Source organism: Pteropus alecto, unplaced genomic scaffold (assembly GCF_000325575.1).
Source record: "Pteropus alecto unplaced genomic scaffold, ASM32557v1 scaffold563, whole genome shotgun sequence".
In the NCBI taxonomy this organism is placed as follows: Eukaryota; Metazoa; Chordata; class Mammalia; order Chiroptera; family Pteropodidae; genus Pteropus; species Pteropus alecto.
In genome coordinates, this window is record NW_006433385.1 from 362,952 (window position 1) to 378,269 (window position 15,318).

Consider the following 15,318-nt stretch of genomic DNA (forward strand, 5'->3'; position numbering starts at 1 on the left):
CGATTGTGCTGCAGCCTTCCCTTGGTGACCCAGGAGCCCCTGGGGACCTGCCGGTCAGGTTGAGAAGCAGCAAGTTGGGCGCCTGAGGCAGCCAGGAACCACTGTGGTTTCTTGCTGCTTCTCGGCCTGTCACCTGCTCTGTGCTGAGGCTGGGCGGGACTAGGGGTGGCTCCAGGGCCCCCCCCCGACTCTCCGCGCACCCCATTTCACTAGTGTGAGGAGAAGGCGCGACACCTGCAGGAGCTGCTGGAGGCGGCAGAGCGGAAGCTGCAGCAGACCACGCGCAGGGCCGAGACGCTGCCCGAGGTGGAGGCCGAGCTGGCCCAGAGGATCGCGGCCCTCACCAAGGCAAGCGGCCGGGGCCGGGGGTCTGCCTGGGCACCCCGTTCCTGAGCTCTTGCGGAGCCGGGCGGTGACTGCAGAGTGGAGGTGCGTTGGGCCGGGCGACTGCTTCCCCCTGCGAGGCTCCAGGAAGCACCCCGTGTCTGCCGGTGGGAACAGTGGTTCCTGCCCTCAGCACCCCGCGGAGGGGCGGGGGGCGCGGTCCCACGAGAAGGGTGTAAAAGCACTTCAAGAAGCAGAGGAGAGGGTGCTGCTGCAAGTCATCTTTGTGAGCGCGTCCATCATCCTGGTCGACGCTCCTTTGGTTTGGGTCTGGAGTGGAGAAATCAGGACTTTCATCTCTGGAAAAGTGAAGAGGAGATAGGATTGGACTCTACACTTCCTGAATGGGGAGCGGGGCAGAGCTCAGGCTGAACTTATCTACCTTTATCAAATTGAAGCCTTCTAGATCTAGGGACCATCTCTGGTTTCTTGAAGGATGCAGCTTTAGGACAAATACAAGGGAATGTAAATTTACCCAATGGAAAGTTAACTTTATGGAGGAGTAATTCATGAGAAGCGTGCAGGCTGAAAGCCCGGTTCTGGAAGAGCTGGTGCCTGGGCCGAGACATGCGTGGATCAAGCAAGAAGATTTAGGAGTGCTTGCAGCTGGGCGGGGGCTTCCAGGGGCCTCGTTCGGGGTCACCGTTGCAACCCCCCAGGGAGAGAAGGAAGCCAGTGGAGCAGGCATCAGGCCCCTGCATGGCACCTTGGGGGCCGTGGGGATGGAACCCACAGCCTGGCTCTACCTCTGTGGACCCAGGACCGAGTCTGCCTCTGCCTCTGATGGCTCTGTGGCCTGGGAAAAGTCAGGCACCAGGGTCATTGTCTCTGTGGTGCTGTCACGGTCTCCATGATGACGGGGTTAGACTTGGTGGTCTCGAAGGACTAAGGGCTGAGTTTAAAGTGCTCCAGAGGATGTCGTCATGCTGAATGGCCAGCTTTAGCGTGTCCCAGAACTGACCAGAAGGGATGAGCGGAAGTGACTGATTTGTTCCAGTGAGTCCTGGCAGGGGGGCTTTAAGGAGGGGCCTCCTGACCGTAAGGGGTGTGATGGTCTGGAATATCTCGGCAGAGGCGGCAGGATCTCCACCGCTGGAGACACGTGAACGGAGGGCGCCGCTCTGCCTGGGCTGGGTTAGTCGCAGGTGTCTGCAAGCGCTGACTGTGCCCCAGGCGCTTGCCGTGGGCTGTCCCCTTCAGTCCCCACAGAGCTGATGGCATCGGCGCTGTTGCCACGCACATTTTACAGCTTAGGAAACGAAGGCACGTAGAGGTTCAGTAACCGGCCAAGGTCACACGGCTGGGAAGAGAGGGAGCCCGGATCTGAACACAGATGGTCTAGCTCGAATCCCTGCAGTCAAGTGCAGGGCCGTCTACCTGGAGGCGTGCCCGTGCTTTCAAGGGGAGATTTTCCCAGGAGTGCAGAGGATGCAGTCTCTGAGGATGTCGGAAGGCAGGCCCTGAGCTCCGGGAGTGGGCGGGGCAGCTGGCGTGCTCTGCAGTGCTCCGGAGGGGAGGCCCGGTGATGACAGTCCTGCTCCAGGGTGGCAGGAGGAGACCTGGGCTTCGTTGGTCCCTGAGACTCTAGTCCCCAGAGACGACTCTGGAACCAGGGTGCATGAGATAGGAGACTCGAGCAGGAGGACAGGTGATCTGCAGGCTACACTGACTGTCACCTGTCCCCCTGTCCCCAGGCTGAAGAACGGCACGGCAACATAGAGGAGCACCTTCGGCAGCTGGAGGGCCAGCTGGAGGAGAAGAACCAGGAGCTGGCAAGGGTGAGGGCCTTGCTGGGCTTCGGGGCCCTTCTCTGCGCCACCCAGAGCCGCCCATGATGGTCTGTGGATGAGGAAGTAGGAGCTGGGGAAGGGCCTGGCTAGGGACAGAGCCACCTAGGAGTGGGAGGAGGTGGGCGGGAGAGCTGGAGAGAGGGGCCCCCAGGGAAGTTGAGGATGGGACAAGCGAACAGGGTGGAACCGCGCTGGGATGGGCGGCCCCCTGGGCAGGGCCTTGGGGTGGCGGGTGCGGGGGGCCAGGTGGAAGGCCGGCTGGCTGTGCAGGTACGCCAGCGGGAGAAGATGAACGAGGACCACAACAAGCGGCTGTCAGACACTGTGGACCGGCTGCTTAGCGAGTCCAACGAGCGCCTGCAGCTCCACCTCAAGGAGCGCATGGCTGCCCTGGAGGAGAAGGTGCCGTGAGGGGGTGGTGCTCGGAGGGGCGGGGCTCCCGGGAGGGCGGGGCTCCCAGGAGGGCGGGGCCTGAGGGGCAGGGCTCATGGCAGGGCAGGGTCAGGGTGCTAGGAGGTAGTCTAGGGGCGAGGCGTGCCTGGGACTGGGGACCAGTGTGCACCCGCTTCCAGTGATGGCTGGAGATGGGAGGAGCTGGCCGCCCTGCAGAGCAGACCCAGGGCCAGGTGGGGGCGGGGGGCGGAGCCGGGGCTGGGTCCCTGGCTCACAGCTGTTTGTCCCCAGAACACGTTGATTCAGGAGCTGGAGAGCTCCCAGCGGCAGATCGCCGAGCAGCACCATCACAAGGTACCCAGCCACCGGCCAGCCCGCAGGCCTGGGAGCGTGGCCGGCCGTGTTCCCTGCAGCCGCTGAAACCTGGCCCGGGGAGCCCGTTTGTCAGCCCCTGCACATGCGTTTCACTAACCCCCTAGGGCCCTACCAGTAGGTGCATCCCACCCCCACATAAAGAAGAGACTGAGGCCACAGCTCAGGGCATAGCGTGGGCAGCAGAGCTGTGGGACCCAGTGGAGGACTCAACAAAAGGACTTGGCGAGGCGAGAGTCGGTGGTTCCGGGAGAGGTGGCCGCTGCGCCTGCCTTCGCAGTGTCTGTGATGTCCGGAGGGCACGGGGCCCCTCTGCGCCCAGCCTCGCATGCCATGCGAGGTGTGGTGTGAGGGCTCAGTAGGTCCTCCGGTAGGGTCTGTGCTCAGACAGACCGCCCCCCCCCGCCCCCCCGTCCAAGCCCCGCCTACTGCTGACCTGCTCACTCCAATTGGACCTCATCTCTCAGTGTGATCTGGGTCTGGCCTGGGACTTTGCGGGGCCCCTTCTGCTTCTCTCCAGCTCTGCTGCCCTCTCTCTCCCTGTCTCCCCTCTCTGTCCCTCCCTGGCCCCCCCGCCCCGTCTGCCCGGCACAGGGCCGCCTGTCTGAAGAGATTGAGAAGCTGCGCCAAGAGGTGGACCAGCTGAAGGGTCGAGGGGGGCTGCTGGTGGATGGCAGCCACGCCAGGTATGGGGCACAGGAGGCCAGGAGTGCTGAGGGGGTCCTGGGCAGACCCTGAGGAGGGAGCCTCCCCTGCACTGAAGGATGGCCCAGCACCTCAGGTCCCTCCTTCTAGTCGGCGGGACACAGGCTGGGGAGCTTGGTCACAGGCCGGGCTCGTTGGGTGGCTTGGGCGCGGCACGCTCCTGCCCTGGCCGTGGACACGGGCCGCGGCTCCTGTTTCCTGGGCGGGGCATGCCCGCTCGCGGCCCCCAGCCCCTGCAGTGTCCGGTTTGCTCCGGTTCTGAGCCGCATCTTCAGGGCCTGCAGGGTCGCTGTCTGAGCTGGGGGCTGCCCGGGGAGCGGGCAGCGGAGTTGGGGGGGTGGAAGGAGGCACCAGGGCCCGCTCCCCGTGACGCATGTGGTCGTGGCAGCCTGTCCCTGAGCACCTCCAGGGGTGGTGAGTGCAGCTTCCCACCCGATGCTCCTCCAGGGAGCTCTGGGTTTCCCTCCACGTTCTGTGAAGCAGTCGACACTGGACTCAGACCTTGAGCCTGCCCACAGCAGAGAGGCAGGATGAAGGTGGCGGAGGCTGAACCAGGTGAACCCACTCGAGGTTCATGCCTCCGGGCTGTTTCCTCCCCCAGCCAAGGTCGCTTAGACCAGAAGCCTCAAGGTTCCTACCCATCCCATGCTGCCCCACCCACCCTCGGCTTGGGCTCGCTCAAGGTTCCAGACTGGGAAGGCACACAGACCTCCACGGGCTCGTCCCTGGGACCCTGTTGCTCAGCTGGGAGTTGGCCCCGGCAGGATGGCCGGGCGGTCTGGTGCAGCGTCAGGCCCCTGGGGCTGCCTGGGCGGAGCTTTAGCCAAGACCCCGTGCAGATTACGGGAGGGCCCAGAAAGTTGCTGAGAAGAAGATGCGGGAACAGAGACCCGCAGACCTAAATGGACCTGAGGCGATTGCCCTTCCAGCCTCGTGGCGGCAGGGCCCCCCACACCATCTTGTCCAGGGATGGGGGTCCTTGGCCTGGATGCCAATTTGATGGGAAGTTCAGCTTTTAAAAGCCCTTGGCTGCACCGCAAGCCGACTCCTGGCAGTCAAAGGTGCTTCTTATCAATGGCAAGCAGCCTCCCTAGGACGTTCTCGCCAGGAGCATCAGGGGATAAATCAAACTTGCTCGCCTGGCAGCCCCTAAAATGTTCACGATAGCTCTATGTTGTGCCAAGACTCGTCTAAGCTGAAGAACCCGGTGCCCTGGGCCAGTGGTGTGAGCTGGGGCTCGTCCTCAGGGCCCGTCTTCTCTCCCCTGCCCCCTCTCCGGCAGGTCGGGCCCGGGCGGTGCTGCCGACGTGCGGTTCTCCCTGAGCACAACTCCCCACGCTGCCCCGGGCCTACACCGCCGCTACCCGGCTCTGCGGGAAGAGCCTGCCACGGTGAGGGCTGGAGGGGTGAGCGGGGGTCTCCGGGGAGTTTGGGGTCAGTTGGGCCGTGTGCCTGGCTCCAGTTTCACAGACGGCTGGCGTGTGGTGCAAATCCTTCCCCTTCCCTCCCGTGCATCAGCGACAGCTGCAGCCGTGGGCCACCATCAGCTGCAGCAGCTGTGCCCTCTGCCTCGGCCTCCTGGCGGGCAGCCAGCCCATCCCTGCAGCCGACTGACGCGTGTGCACGTGTGCACGTGTGCCTGGGGGCACAGGCGTGTGGTCAGAGCCAGGGATTCAGGGGCAGGATGGGACCGGCAAGCTTTCTGGAACAAACGTTATGGTTTCTGGGGCAGAAGAGGGAGGGACGGCAGGTTCGCTGTCCCTTGGGATGGCACCTGACGTTTGCTGAGAAGCAGCTGTGAGTTGGTGCCGAGTCTGCCTGGGGACACCCGAAGGACAACAGAGACGGCCGGTCTGCCTCCTGGCCCCGTAGTTGTTGGCCAGGCCCTGTGCTGAGCCCAGGCCCGTACATGCTGCAGGTCACCGGAGGACAGGGCAGGCAGACAGGAGGACTTGTCCAAGGGGTCACAGTCTGGAGGGGCCTCTTCCTCTCCGCCCCACTGTTTATAAGAGCTCGGCGCTGCTCAGGGTCCTCAGGGTCCCTGGCCCCTTTGCTTTGCTTCTCCTGGTCATCTGGCTCTCGGCTCGGTACTGTGCTCTCTCCTTTGCTGGACCTGCCACGTGTTGAAACTGTGGGACAGGAGAGTCAGGCCCGCTTGGACTTCTCTGTTCCCTGGACCTCCTCACCCTTTGTGTTAATGCGCTTGCTTCGTGCCAGACACCGTGCCGGGGGTTCCCGTCGTCACAGCTGCGTGTGAAGTAGGTACTGTGACTTGCCTCGTTTCACAGATGCGGAAACAGGCAGGGAGGCTAAGCCGCAGCCCATGGCTGCACAGCCAGCGTTCGGCGGAGCCGGCATTCGCAGCGAGGCAGCCTCTCTCTGGCGAGTCTCTGCACCCTCTGCCGTCCAGCTCCTTGGCACAGCTCCCGCAATGTTCCTTAGACTTTGATGTGCAGACGGATCACCCAGGGGTCTGGCTAGGGTGCAGGTTCTGCACCCCCAGGTCTGGGGTGGCGCCCGAGACTACATTCCTAACAAGCTCCCGGAGGTGCCGCCGCCGCCGCCCTGGGCACTGAGGGTCCTGCCCCTTGGCAGCCGGGCTGTCTGACGGCTGCTCCTCCGCCCTGTTTCTTCGCTAAGGCCTGGGAACCATCTCCACGGCCCGGGGTGCTGGCCGTCGACAGTGACCCTGAGCTCTCCGACATGGATGAGGATGAGCCAGAGGGCCTGGGGGGCTCCATGGATGCCGCCTCCCCCAGCAGCCACTCCGATGCCCAGACCCTAGCCATCATGCTGCAGGAGCAGCTGGACGCCATCAACGAGGAGATCAGGTTCGGTGGGGCGGAGGGCTGGCTGGGGCTGCCAAGGCGGTGCCCCTCGGAGGCGGTGCCCCTCGGAGGCGGTGCCCCTCGGGTCGGGCTCTGTGGGGAATGTCTGCGTGTACTTGCCCTTCTCTTCCAGCGGCTCCCTGGAGCACCACAGTTCAGGGGCCCTGAGCGGGGCATCAGGCCAGGTGCTGGCCTCGTGCTGGCCCGAGGGGCAGGCCCTCAGGTTGGCCTCTCAGGCTGCGTGACCCGCCAGGGCTTGGCAGGCTGTGCCCTTGCAACCTCTGTAGTAGACCTGGTCAGTGCATGGTGCCTCAGCAGGCGGGCTTGGGCAGAGGGCTCTGAGATGCTACTGTCCATCTTACCACCGTCCCTGGGGGAGACAGCAGTATCTCAGCTTTACAGACAAAGGAATGAAAACCGGAGAGGGTAACTGATTTGCCTAAAGCAACACAGTGAGTGTCGGAGCCAGGATTTCGTGTGTGTGGGGGTCTAAACGGGACATGACAGGAAGACCGGCCCTTGACGCTGCCTTTGCAGAGAACTTATTAATGTTTGTGATCAGGCCTAGCAAGAGATGTCGGAGCTTCTCAGGGCTGTCGAGGGCATCCGGGTCAATGGCACCCACACTTTGGATTTCACAGGCCAGTTAAAAAGAAAATGTCACACACACACACATGCACACAGACACATACACACACACACGCACGCACACACACGCGCGCACACGCACGCACGCACGCACACACAGAAGGTAGCTACCGGACCACCAGCTTTTATTCCACCAAATAAAACTTTAAAGATAACTGCCACCTCCTGTCATAGCCACTCTACAAAAGACAGGATATTTAACACCCTGAAGCTGGAAAGACGTACGCAGGCAAGCGCCGCTCCCAGGGGCAGGGGTGTGTTTGTGCGGCCGTGCGTGGCGCACACTCACACCCTCGGGGTGTGCCCCCAGCCTTGTTGTTCCTCTCACTTTTCCACGCACCGGGAAACGCCGTTGCTGGCACCCGTCCAGGGGCCTGTGTGTGGGGATGCAGACCTCTGCTTAACTCGAGGTCAGCCGTGCAGTTAGCAGTGGGCCTGGAGTTTGGACATGTCCCACTGGCTAGACTCCCCGCTTTCGTTAGAGTGGGGGGTTCGGGCACACCAGGCCGCCGGCAAGGAGGCGAGGAGCTCTTCGCTGCAGTGGAGTAGACGCGCCTGCCCACCGGGCTCGCGTGCCTGGCCGCGCCCCCAACGCTCACCTCCCGCTGGCCCTTGTGGGGCCGATGGCGAGGCCGGTGCTGCCTGCCTCTCAGGGCGATCCAGAAGGAGTCCACAGAGCTCCGGGCTGAGGAGGTAGAGACGCGCGTGACCAGCGGCAGCACGGAGGCCCTCGACCTGACCCAGCGACGCAAACGCAGCCCCATCCCCACCTCCCTGACGGCCCTGTCCCTGGCCAGTGCGTCCCCTCCGCTCGGCGGCCGCACCACACCCAAGCTCGCCTCCCGCAGTGCTGCCCAGGACCTGGACCGAATGGGGGTCATGACCCTGGTGAGCATCCTGGGACAGTAGAGAAGTGGCCCCGTCATCGCTGGGCTCTGCTCTGGGGGCTGGCAAGGGGGCTCAGCCTGGCTCCACGTCTTCCCATGACGCACACAGACCTGGCATACCAGGCCCCCTCCGTGTCCAGGGTTCGGAAAGGGCCCGCGGAGTGTCCTTCGTATCCTGTCCCTCCGATGAGCACAGACTTCCTGTCTCCCAGAGGTGGCCCTGACCTAACTTTTCCAGGCCAGCTTTTGTGGGCTGAGATGTTCTCTCCGGCCTGTGGGCGGCACTGCACCCTGTTGTCCTGAGACCACTGGGTTCCCTTGGGGTTGACTGGGCATCCAGAGGTGAGTGTGAGCTCACCCTCACTCTCTCTTCCAGCCCAGTGACTTAAGAAAGCACAGGAGGTGGCTGCTGGTGAGTGCTGCCGGACGCGTGGGTCCTGCCTTCCCGGCTCCTTCCCGCCCCAAGGCTCCCGCTGCATCTCTGCTCCCTGCTCCCGCCTCGTCCGGGCTGGGCCGGCAGATGCGCCCTCTACCCCTGACGGCTCCACTGTCTGTTCAGTCGCCAGTGTCTCGGGAAGAGAACCGAGAGGATAAAGCCACCATAAAATGTGAGACTTCTCCTCCTTCCTCACCCAGGACGCTGCGGCTGGAGAAGCTTGGCCACCTAGCCTGGAGCCAGGAAGAAGGCAAGAGGTAAGTGGAGCGGCTCCCACCTGACAGCCGTCCCACCTGTCCTGGTGTGTGATGGCGCGTTTCTCCTTGGGACACCGCCGGGGTGGACAGCCCCACGTCTCCCCCGGCCCCCTGCTCTGCTGATGCCCCTCACCCTCGCCCCGGCTCCCGTACTTGTCGGAAGCCCCTCCTGGGCTCTCGCGCCCACCCCTGCAGCTGTAACTCAGCGTCTTCTCCCCTCGCGGTCCCCTCCAGCGCTCGGGATGAGCAGGGCAGTGACCCCAGCAGCAGCGAGGACTCCTTGCACAGGGGCGCCAAGCGCAGAGGCCTCAAGTCGTCCATCAGCCGCCTGTTCGGGAAGAAGGACAAGGGCCGGCTGATTCAGCAGAGCAGGGATGGAGCCACGGGCCACGGTCTGGGGCCCTTCCCAGTGGGCGGGCACGGTGCAGGGGCCAGAAGCAGGAGGCCGTGGCGGGGTCTGGTCCCCCCTGCCCGTCTCCCTGGCCAGCGAGCAGGCCCTGTCCATCCCTCCGCCTTCAGGAGGCGGCCCTGCCCAGGGGAGTCAGGCGGAGGCTGTGGGGCTCGCAGAGGGGCCCGGCCAAGTGCAGGTGGGACCACCGAGGCGCTTTCTGGTTTGGAGGGTTTCTCGTGGAGCCCGCTCAGCACCTTTGGCAGAAGTTTCTCAATTCTTTCTTTGGGAGAAGAAAGTTCTTAATTAGAGGTTACCTCTGCTCCATCTGGCCTGAGGGACTCGTTTCATCCTGCCTCATCATGGCTCTGTAGATGCTATAGTCAGGTAGGGGCCTGGCCAGGGTAGCGGGTGGCAGCAGAGGCATGACCTGAAGTCCTAGCACACGCTGGGCACGTGGTGGGGGCACAGGCCCCGCCCTTCTCCTCCTGCCCTCACCCGTTTGTACGTCTGTGGAGTGACCCCTGGATACAGGCTTAGTATTTGGTACAGTCATTCGGGGAGATCCAGCGACGAGGGGAAAACAGACAGCTCTGGGGCGATGTGGTGACAGTGTCGAGCCGGGGAGCCGCTGGCACTTGGTGCTCTGCCGCGGTGTGGTCGGCGTGACACTGGCTCCCTCTGCCAGGCAGTGTGTGGGTCGACTTGAGTCTCGCCGAGTGGGGAGGGGAGGGGTGGAGAGGTAAGCTGGACCCCAAGCTGGGGCCAGCTCCTGAGGGCCTTGTGGGCGCAGCAGGTCTGTGAGGCCCCAGGGTGGTGGGCACAGCAGGGGATGAAGCTGAGCAGGGAATTCACAATCATGCCTTCCTGGGGTGAGGCGTGACTCGGAGGAGGCCAGTGGGGAGCAGAGAGGCACCTCTGCTCAGTGTGTGGGGCTTTGGAGCAGCCCGCACCCCACACGGGGTCAGTGCGGAGGGAGTTTTCTGTGACGCTTCTGACTCCTGTGTCCCCCACAGTGCTGGCACTCAAACCTGTGACAGCATCTCGAATCGGTCCCCGTGTGAGGCCCACCCACTGCCCTTGGTGCACCATGCACAGTGACTGGGACTTAGACGCGTTCTGAGATGCTGCCCCTGCCACGAATTCCGGGGTTCTGGCATCCAGTCAGGGGTCGCTTGGCAGAGCTGTGCATGGTCCCTCGTGGCTCTGTGCAGTTGAGGGCACCCCGAGAAAGGCTGTGTGCCCAGCCTGGCCCAGGCCCGGGGACCCTCTCAGTCTTGAGCCGTCACGTCGCCTCGGGACTCTTTGGCACCTTGGTTTGGAAGAGGGACAAGTTCTGTGTAGGGTTCTGCTGCTGTCGGGGTCCCAACGTCACTCCACCGGCTGGAAGCACCCCAGGCTGAGACTCCTGCGGCAACTCTGCGCGGGGGCGACCCACTCAAAGTCTCTCGGGGACCACCGGGGTGCAGGGATGCCAAGCAGAGGTCCCCTCAGGCTCCTGGGTTGTCGCGGTCTGCTGCCCAGTCCTGGCCCAGGCCAAGGGAGGAGCAGCAGAGGGTCTAGCTGACACGCCATCTCTCCCCTTCCAGTTCTGCTAATGGACTCCGAGCTCGGCGTGCAGGAGCCCCTGGTGCCTGCCAAGCTGGGGACCCAGGCAGAGAAGGACCGGCGGCTGAAGAAGAAGTGAGAGCCTCGGGCCGCCTGCTCCCTTCCTCTGGGCTGCCAGCGCCCAGCCAGGCCCTTTCTGAAGCACACGGCCTGGTCCACAGGGGCACGGCAGGGAGGCGGTTCTTGGGCTGACCTGAGCAAGGAGGCCGGGGGCTGGGGGTCTCTGCAGAGCAGACTGCAGTGTCTGCTGGGCATGTGCTCACAACGAGTCACCAGCCCCCGGGGGTGCAGAGGCAATTCCTGCCCCGTGTCTCCCGTCCCTCTGCCTCAGGCACAGAGCAGAGGTGCCAGTCCCAGGGTGGGGAGCACGGGGAGGGGGGCCAGCACGAGGCACAGCCGCGGCGCCTGGGAGTCAGCACAGTGGAGAGACACGGCGACTCTGTTGTCCCCTTCCCGCAAGACACCAGCTGCTTGAAGATGCACGCAGAAAAGGGGTGCCCTTTGCGCAGTGGGACGGCCCTACTGTGGTGTCCTGGCTGGAGGTAACGGGGTGGGCGGGGCTTCTGGGCACACTTCTCCCAGCATGCTCCCCGCCAGGCACCAGGCGCTCCAGCACCTGCCCCTCGCCCACGCCCCAGGACACGCTCTGTCACTCTGATGCCCCTGATTCTGAATGACGGTCATCGCGGAGCCGTGATTTCAGAGGCGGTCTGACCCTTCCTGTGGGCCCTCACCTTCCCCGGCCCCTGACCGTTGTAGAACAGGAAGCGGGCACTCGCTGGCAGTCGCGTCCCCACGTCTGATCCTGCTCTGCGTTTACTCTTCTGACACCGGGGACAAGGCCTGGCCTTGCCTTGCGGTGTCGCCCAGCTCTTGGGCATGGGGTTGAGTGACCGTCTGCCCTCTGCAGCTGTGGGTGGGGATGCCGGCCTGGTACGTGGCAGCCTGCCGGGCCAACGTCAAGAGCGGCGCCATCATGTCAGCCCTGTCGGACACAGAGATCCAGCGGGAGGTCGGCATCAGCAATGCCCTGCACCGGCTCAAGCTGCGGCTGGCCATCCAGGAGATGGTGTCGCTTACCAGCCCCTCTGCTCCGCCCACCTCCAGGACCGTAAGTGGCCTCCCCTTCACCCTGGACATATGGAGGCCCCGGGATAGTGTTTGCAAAGTCTCCCTTTGCAAAGTCGCTCTTTGGGGAGACAGTACAGAGTCTCACCCCGTGAGGGTCCTGCCTGGCCCCCAGGCGGCCGGGGCACTGAACCCAGCGGGACCCCAGCAGGCCTCATCCTGCCTCTGCAAGGCACTGCGGGCTCCGGGTCAAGGTGGGCCCACCTCGCTGGCCCTCCCTGGCCTCTGGGTGCTGGTTTCAGCACAGACTCCTGGGCAGCAGGGGGGTGTCCACGCATCCTGTGCTCGTCGGGCACGCTGACCCCTCTGTGGACCTGGGGTCCGCCGCCCCACGCGATCCATCCCTGTGACTGCTCAGCCTCCTCCCAGAGCCACCGCGTTGGTTCGTGTTCACCGAGGAGACGTCAGCTGAACGCGGCCGTGTGCCGAGCCGTGAGACGCAGCGGGGGCGTCACTCCGCGCCTGACAGTGCGCGGAGCTCCGGGCGGGGCCGTGAGGGGACTCAGGAAGGGAGCTTCATCCTTGTCCGCGGGCTCCCCACCCTGCGGGACACACGGCACCAGCCACGTTTCCTCTCTGCTCACAGTCTTCCGGGAACGTCTGGGTCACCCACGAAGAGATGGAAACGCTGGCAGCCCCCGCCAGGACCGTGAGTCTGGCCCTGGGCCTGGGGCTGGGGCCGACACCCTTCCAGGGTGAGGGGACGGTTGCGGGGACTTGATCGAGGATGAGACTGGTGGCTCCCGTGGGTGATTAGGTTTGCGCTCAGGGCAGAGAGTTCCTGGGAAAGAAGTGAGGCTGCAAGCGTGTGTGCGCGTGGTGTGTACGTGTGTGTGTGTGCACGTGCGTGCGCATGTACAGGAGTGCGTACACGCGTGGGTGTGTGCGTGTGTGCATGTGGGTGTGAATGTGGGTGTGTGCGTGTATGTGCACATGTGTGCGTGCACACACACCTGTGTGCATGTATATGGTATGTGCGTGCATGTGCATGCATGAGTGTGTACATGTGTGTGGTGTGTGTATGGTGTGTGCGTGTGTGCACATGTGTATACATGTGCATGCACGTGGGTGTGTGCATGTGTGCATATGTGTGCATGTGTGCGCATTGGTGCGTGTCCGTGAATGTGTGTACGCTGCACGTGCACGTGTGTGCGTGAGCATGTGCGGGAGTCCACCTCAGTGTCACAGGCCCACCCCAGGCCGCTACTACTGGAGCCAGAGTTGTGCCTTGTGTTTGACCCTTGCGGGGAGCACCAGGGGCTGGGGGCCTGGCTCCCACGCACGCCAGTAGGTGTGGAGATGTGTGTTTGCCACACACAGCGCTGCGCCCTCTCGCCACAAACTCGGGCTCACGCAGCAGCCTCTGTTGTTTCACCTGTTCGGACACCCCTTCCCGGGTCAGCCACCCAGCTGCTGGGTGTCAGCCCCTCTGACTTGGCCTGTTCCCTCACATGCCGCCAGGATGGTGAGGAGGGCAGCTGGGCTCAGGTAAGGCCTCCGTTCAGGATGCTCGGGGTGGCGTCCGGCCAGGCTCTCTCCTCTGCGGGCACCTCCGCCCTCATTCCCCTCAACTGTGGTCTCAGGCTGGTGGTGAGGATGGGTGTGCCCGCCCCCCAGGCTTGCCTCCCTCTGTTTGACCCCTTTCCAAGGAGTGCAAGACTTAGGTGGGGAGAACCCCTGTCAGGGACTGGTGACCTGAGCAAAGGCCTCCCTTCCGTTTACTCAGCGAGCACATCTTCACTGAGCAGCTGGCAGGCCCCAGGCTTCTCCAGCTGTTTGGATACAGAGTGAGCAAGCTGGTCCTGGGGGACAGACACAATCGACAGGGCCATGAGTCAGGTGTTATGGACAAAAATGGAACATCTCTGTGTAAATGCACAGGGGCCGTCAACAGGACGGCATGTCGGTCCCAGTGTGTTCACACAGTGGCACCTGCAGCAGCTGCTCCGTGCAATGCCGTGTCAAGCGAAAGTCTCGCGAGATTCACAGAATGTGCCCTAACTCACAAAAGCGAGGAAAGTAAATGGTATATGTTTAGAGAGGCACACACTAGTGATTGTAAAAAGTGTGAACATCTTTTCAAGCAGAGGACAGAAAGCTCAGCACCGCGGTCACCTCCCAAGGGCTGGAGGACGGCAGCAGGCGGGAGCGAACCACCGCCTCTGCTTCTACGTCTGGCTGCTTCGGCCCTGGCGGTCAGGAAGGCAGGCCGTCGCACTGCCACAATGTGCTCAGAGGCGGGCAGGCTCACACTGCTGCTGCCTGGGTGCAAATGACCCATACTGAGTAGAACCGTATCTTTTCGGGATCCTAAAAAGTTGCGTGTCAAAGCCCTGCCTCCCACCACCACCAGCCCGAGGGAAAATAAAGCGGAGTTTTATTGAGCTGCTGTGGAGGGTGCAGTAATGTTTACGTCAAGCAGACGGGCCAGAGGCAAGCTGGTGCTGCCTTTGTCCCCAGACCCTGGCTTACGGGGACATGAACCACGAGTGGATTGGGAACGAGTGGCTGCCCAGCCTGGGGCTGCCCCAGTACCGCAGCTGCTTCATGGAGTGCCTGGTGGACGCCCGCATGCTGGACCACCTCAGCAAGAAGGACCTGCGTGTGCACCTGAAGATGGTGGACAGCTTCCACAGGTGAGCGGGCGGGTGTGGGCCTGGTGGTCACAGGCCCCCCTCTGTGAAAGCCGATCCCCACCTCATCCTGCAACCCGAGGATGCGATCCAGGCCTCGCCCAGCCTCAGACACCGCATGCCACGTCTCTTCAGCTTCACTTTCCCAGGGGTTTCTCCCTGGGGCTGGACGTCATTGCCTGTCGCCGGGCTTGCTGAGTTCTCGGGGTGACCCTGAGAAGACGTGAGCTGAACCCCCCGTCTGGGTGAGGTGACCAGTCCCTTCCTGGAACGGCAGTTGGAAGGACCTTTTCTGACATGGGGCTTCAAGCAGCGCGGGTTGCTCGTTCCTCGAAGGGGTGTCTCTGAGCTGCCGAGGGGTCGTCCGGGCAGAAGGGCTGAGTGCAGCTGAGGGACAGAGCGGGGAGCGACCTGCACACTTTAATGTCGCCAAGCTCGGCCTCGGGAGCAGGGCGAAAGGCGGCTGCAGTTGGCAGCTGTGGAGATGACCCTCGCGGGAGGGCCGGGTGGCAGCGTTTGTGCGTGAGGGAAAGGTGGCTGCCCGCGCGGCGGGGGCTCTGTCACCAGGTGTGTTCAGCACAGGAAGCACACTGCTCGGAAGCGCGCTGCACGGTGACTCCTGCATCAGGCGGGAGCCTGGACTGATGGCCTCTGGGGTCCCATCTGACCCGCAGATTTTGTGGCTCTCGGTCTGGCTCTGTCATTACTCAGTGGGTGCTTCCCATGCGCCCGCTGCGTGTGGGTGTCGTGCGTCCGCGTGGGTGTCACGCCTGGACTGCTTGCTTCTTCTTTAAGCTCATTAAGCCCGCCGGGTGCTGGGTGCCCGGTGCTGGGTGCTGGGCGCCGGGCAGCCTTTCAGGA

General features: G+C 63.6%; 1 protein-coding gene across 6 annotated transcripts in view; it reads left to right on the plus strand.

Annotated features, from left to right (window-relative positions):
• The window catches only part of PPFIA4 (PTPRF interacting protein alpha 4), a 37,414-nt gene that overhangs the window by 13,281 nt on the left and 8,815 nt on the right, over positions 1-15,318 (plus strand). For 5 of the 6 annotated variants that reach the window (XR_001516556.2, XM_015586571.2, XM_015586573.2 and 2 more), the window contains 16 exons: positions 214-348; positions 2,079-2,162; positions 2,445-2,576; positions 2,859-2,921; positions 3,534-3,625; positions 4,927-5,035; positions 6,285-6,475; positions 7,774-8,008; positions 8,384-8,419; positions 8,567-8,700; positions 8,935-9,092; positions 10,678-10,771; positions 11,157-11,238; positions 11,607-11,807; positions 12,411-12,473; positions 14,285-14,460. Coding sequence is in view for 5 of the 6 variants with exons in the window: in XM_015586571.2 (XP_015442057.1) it covers positions 214-348; positions 2,079-2,162; positions 2,445-2,576; positions 2,859-2,921; positions 3,534-3,625; positions 4,927-5,035; positions 6,285-6,475; positions 7,774-8,008; positions 8,384-8,419; positions 8,567-8,700; positions 8,935-9,092; positions 10,678-10,771; positions 11,157-11,238; positions 11,607-11,807; positions 12,411-12,473; positions 14,285-14,460 (1,985 nt within the window). In the remaining variant the exon portion in view is untranslated. The remainder of the gene's footprint in view (positions 1-213; positions 349-2,078; positions 2,163-2,444; positions 2,577-2,858; positions 2,922-3,533; positions 3,626-4,926; positions 5,036-6,284; positions 6,476-7,773; positions 8,009-8,383; positions 8,420-8,566; positions 8,701-8,934; positions 9,093-10,677; positions 10,772-11,156; positions 11,239-11,606; positions 11,808-12,410; positions 12,474-14,284; positions 14,461-15,318) is intronic. The other variant, XM_015586572.2, reaches the window with a different exon arrangement.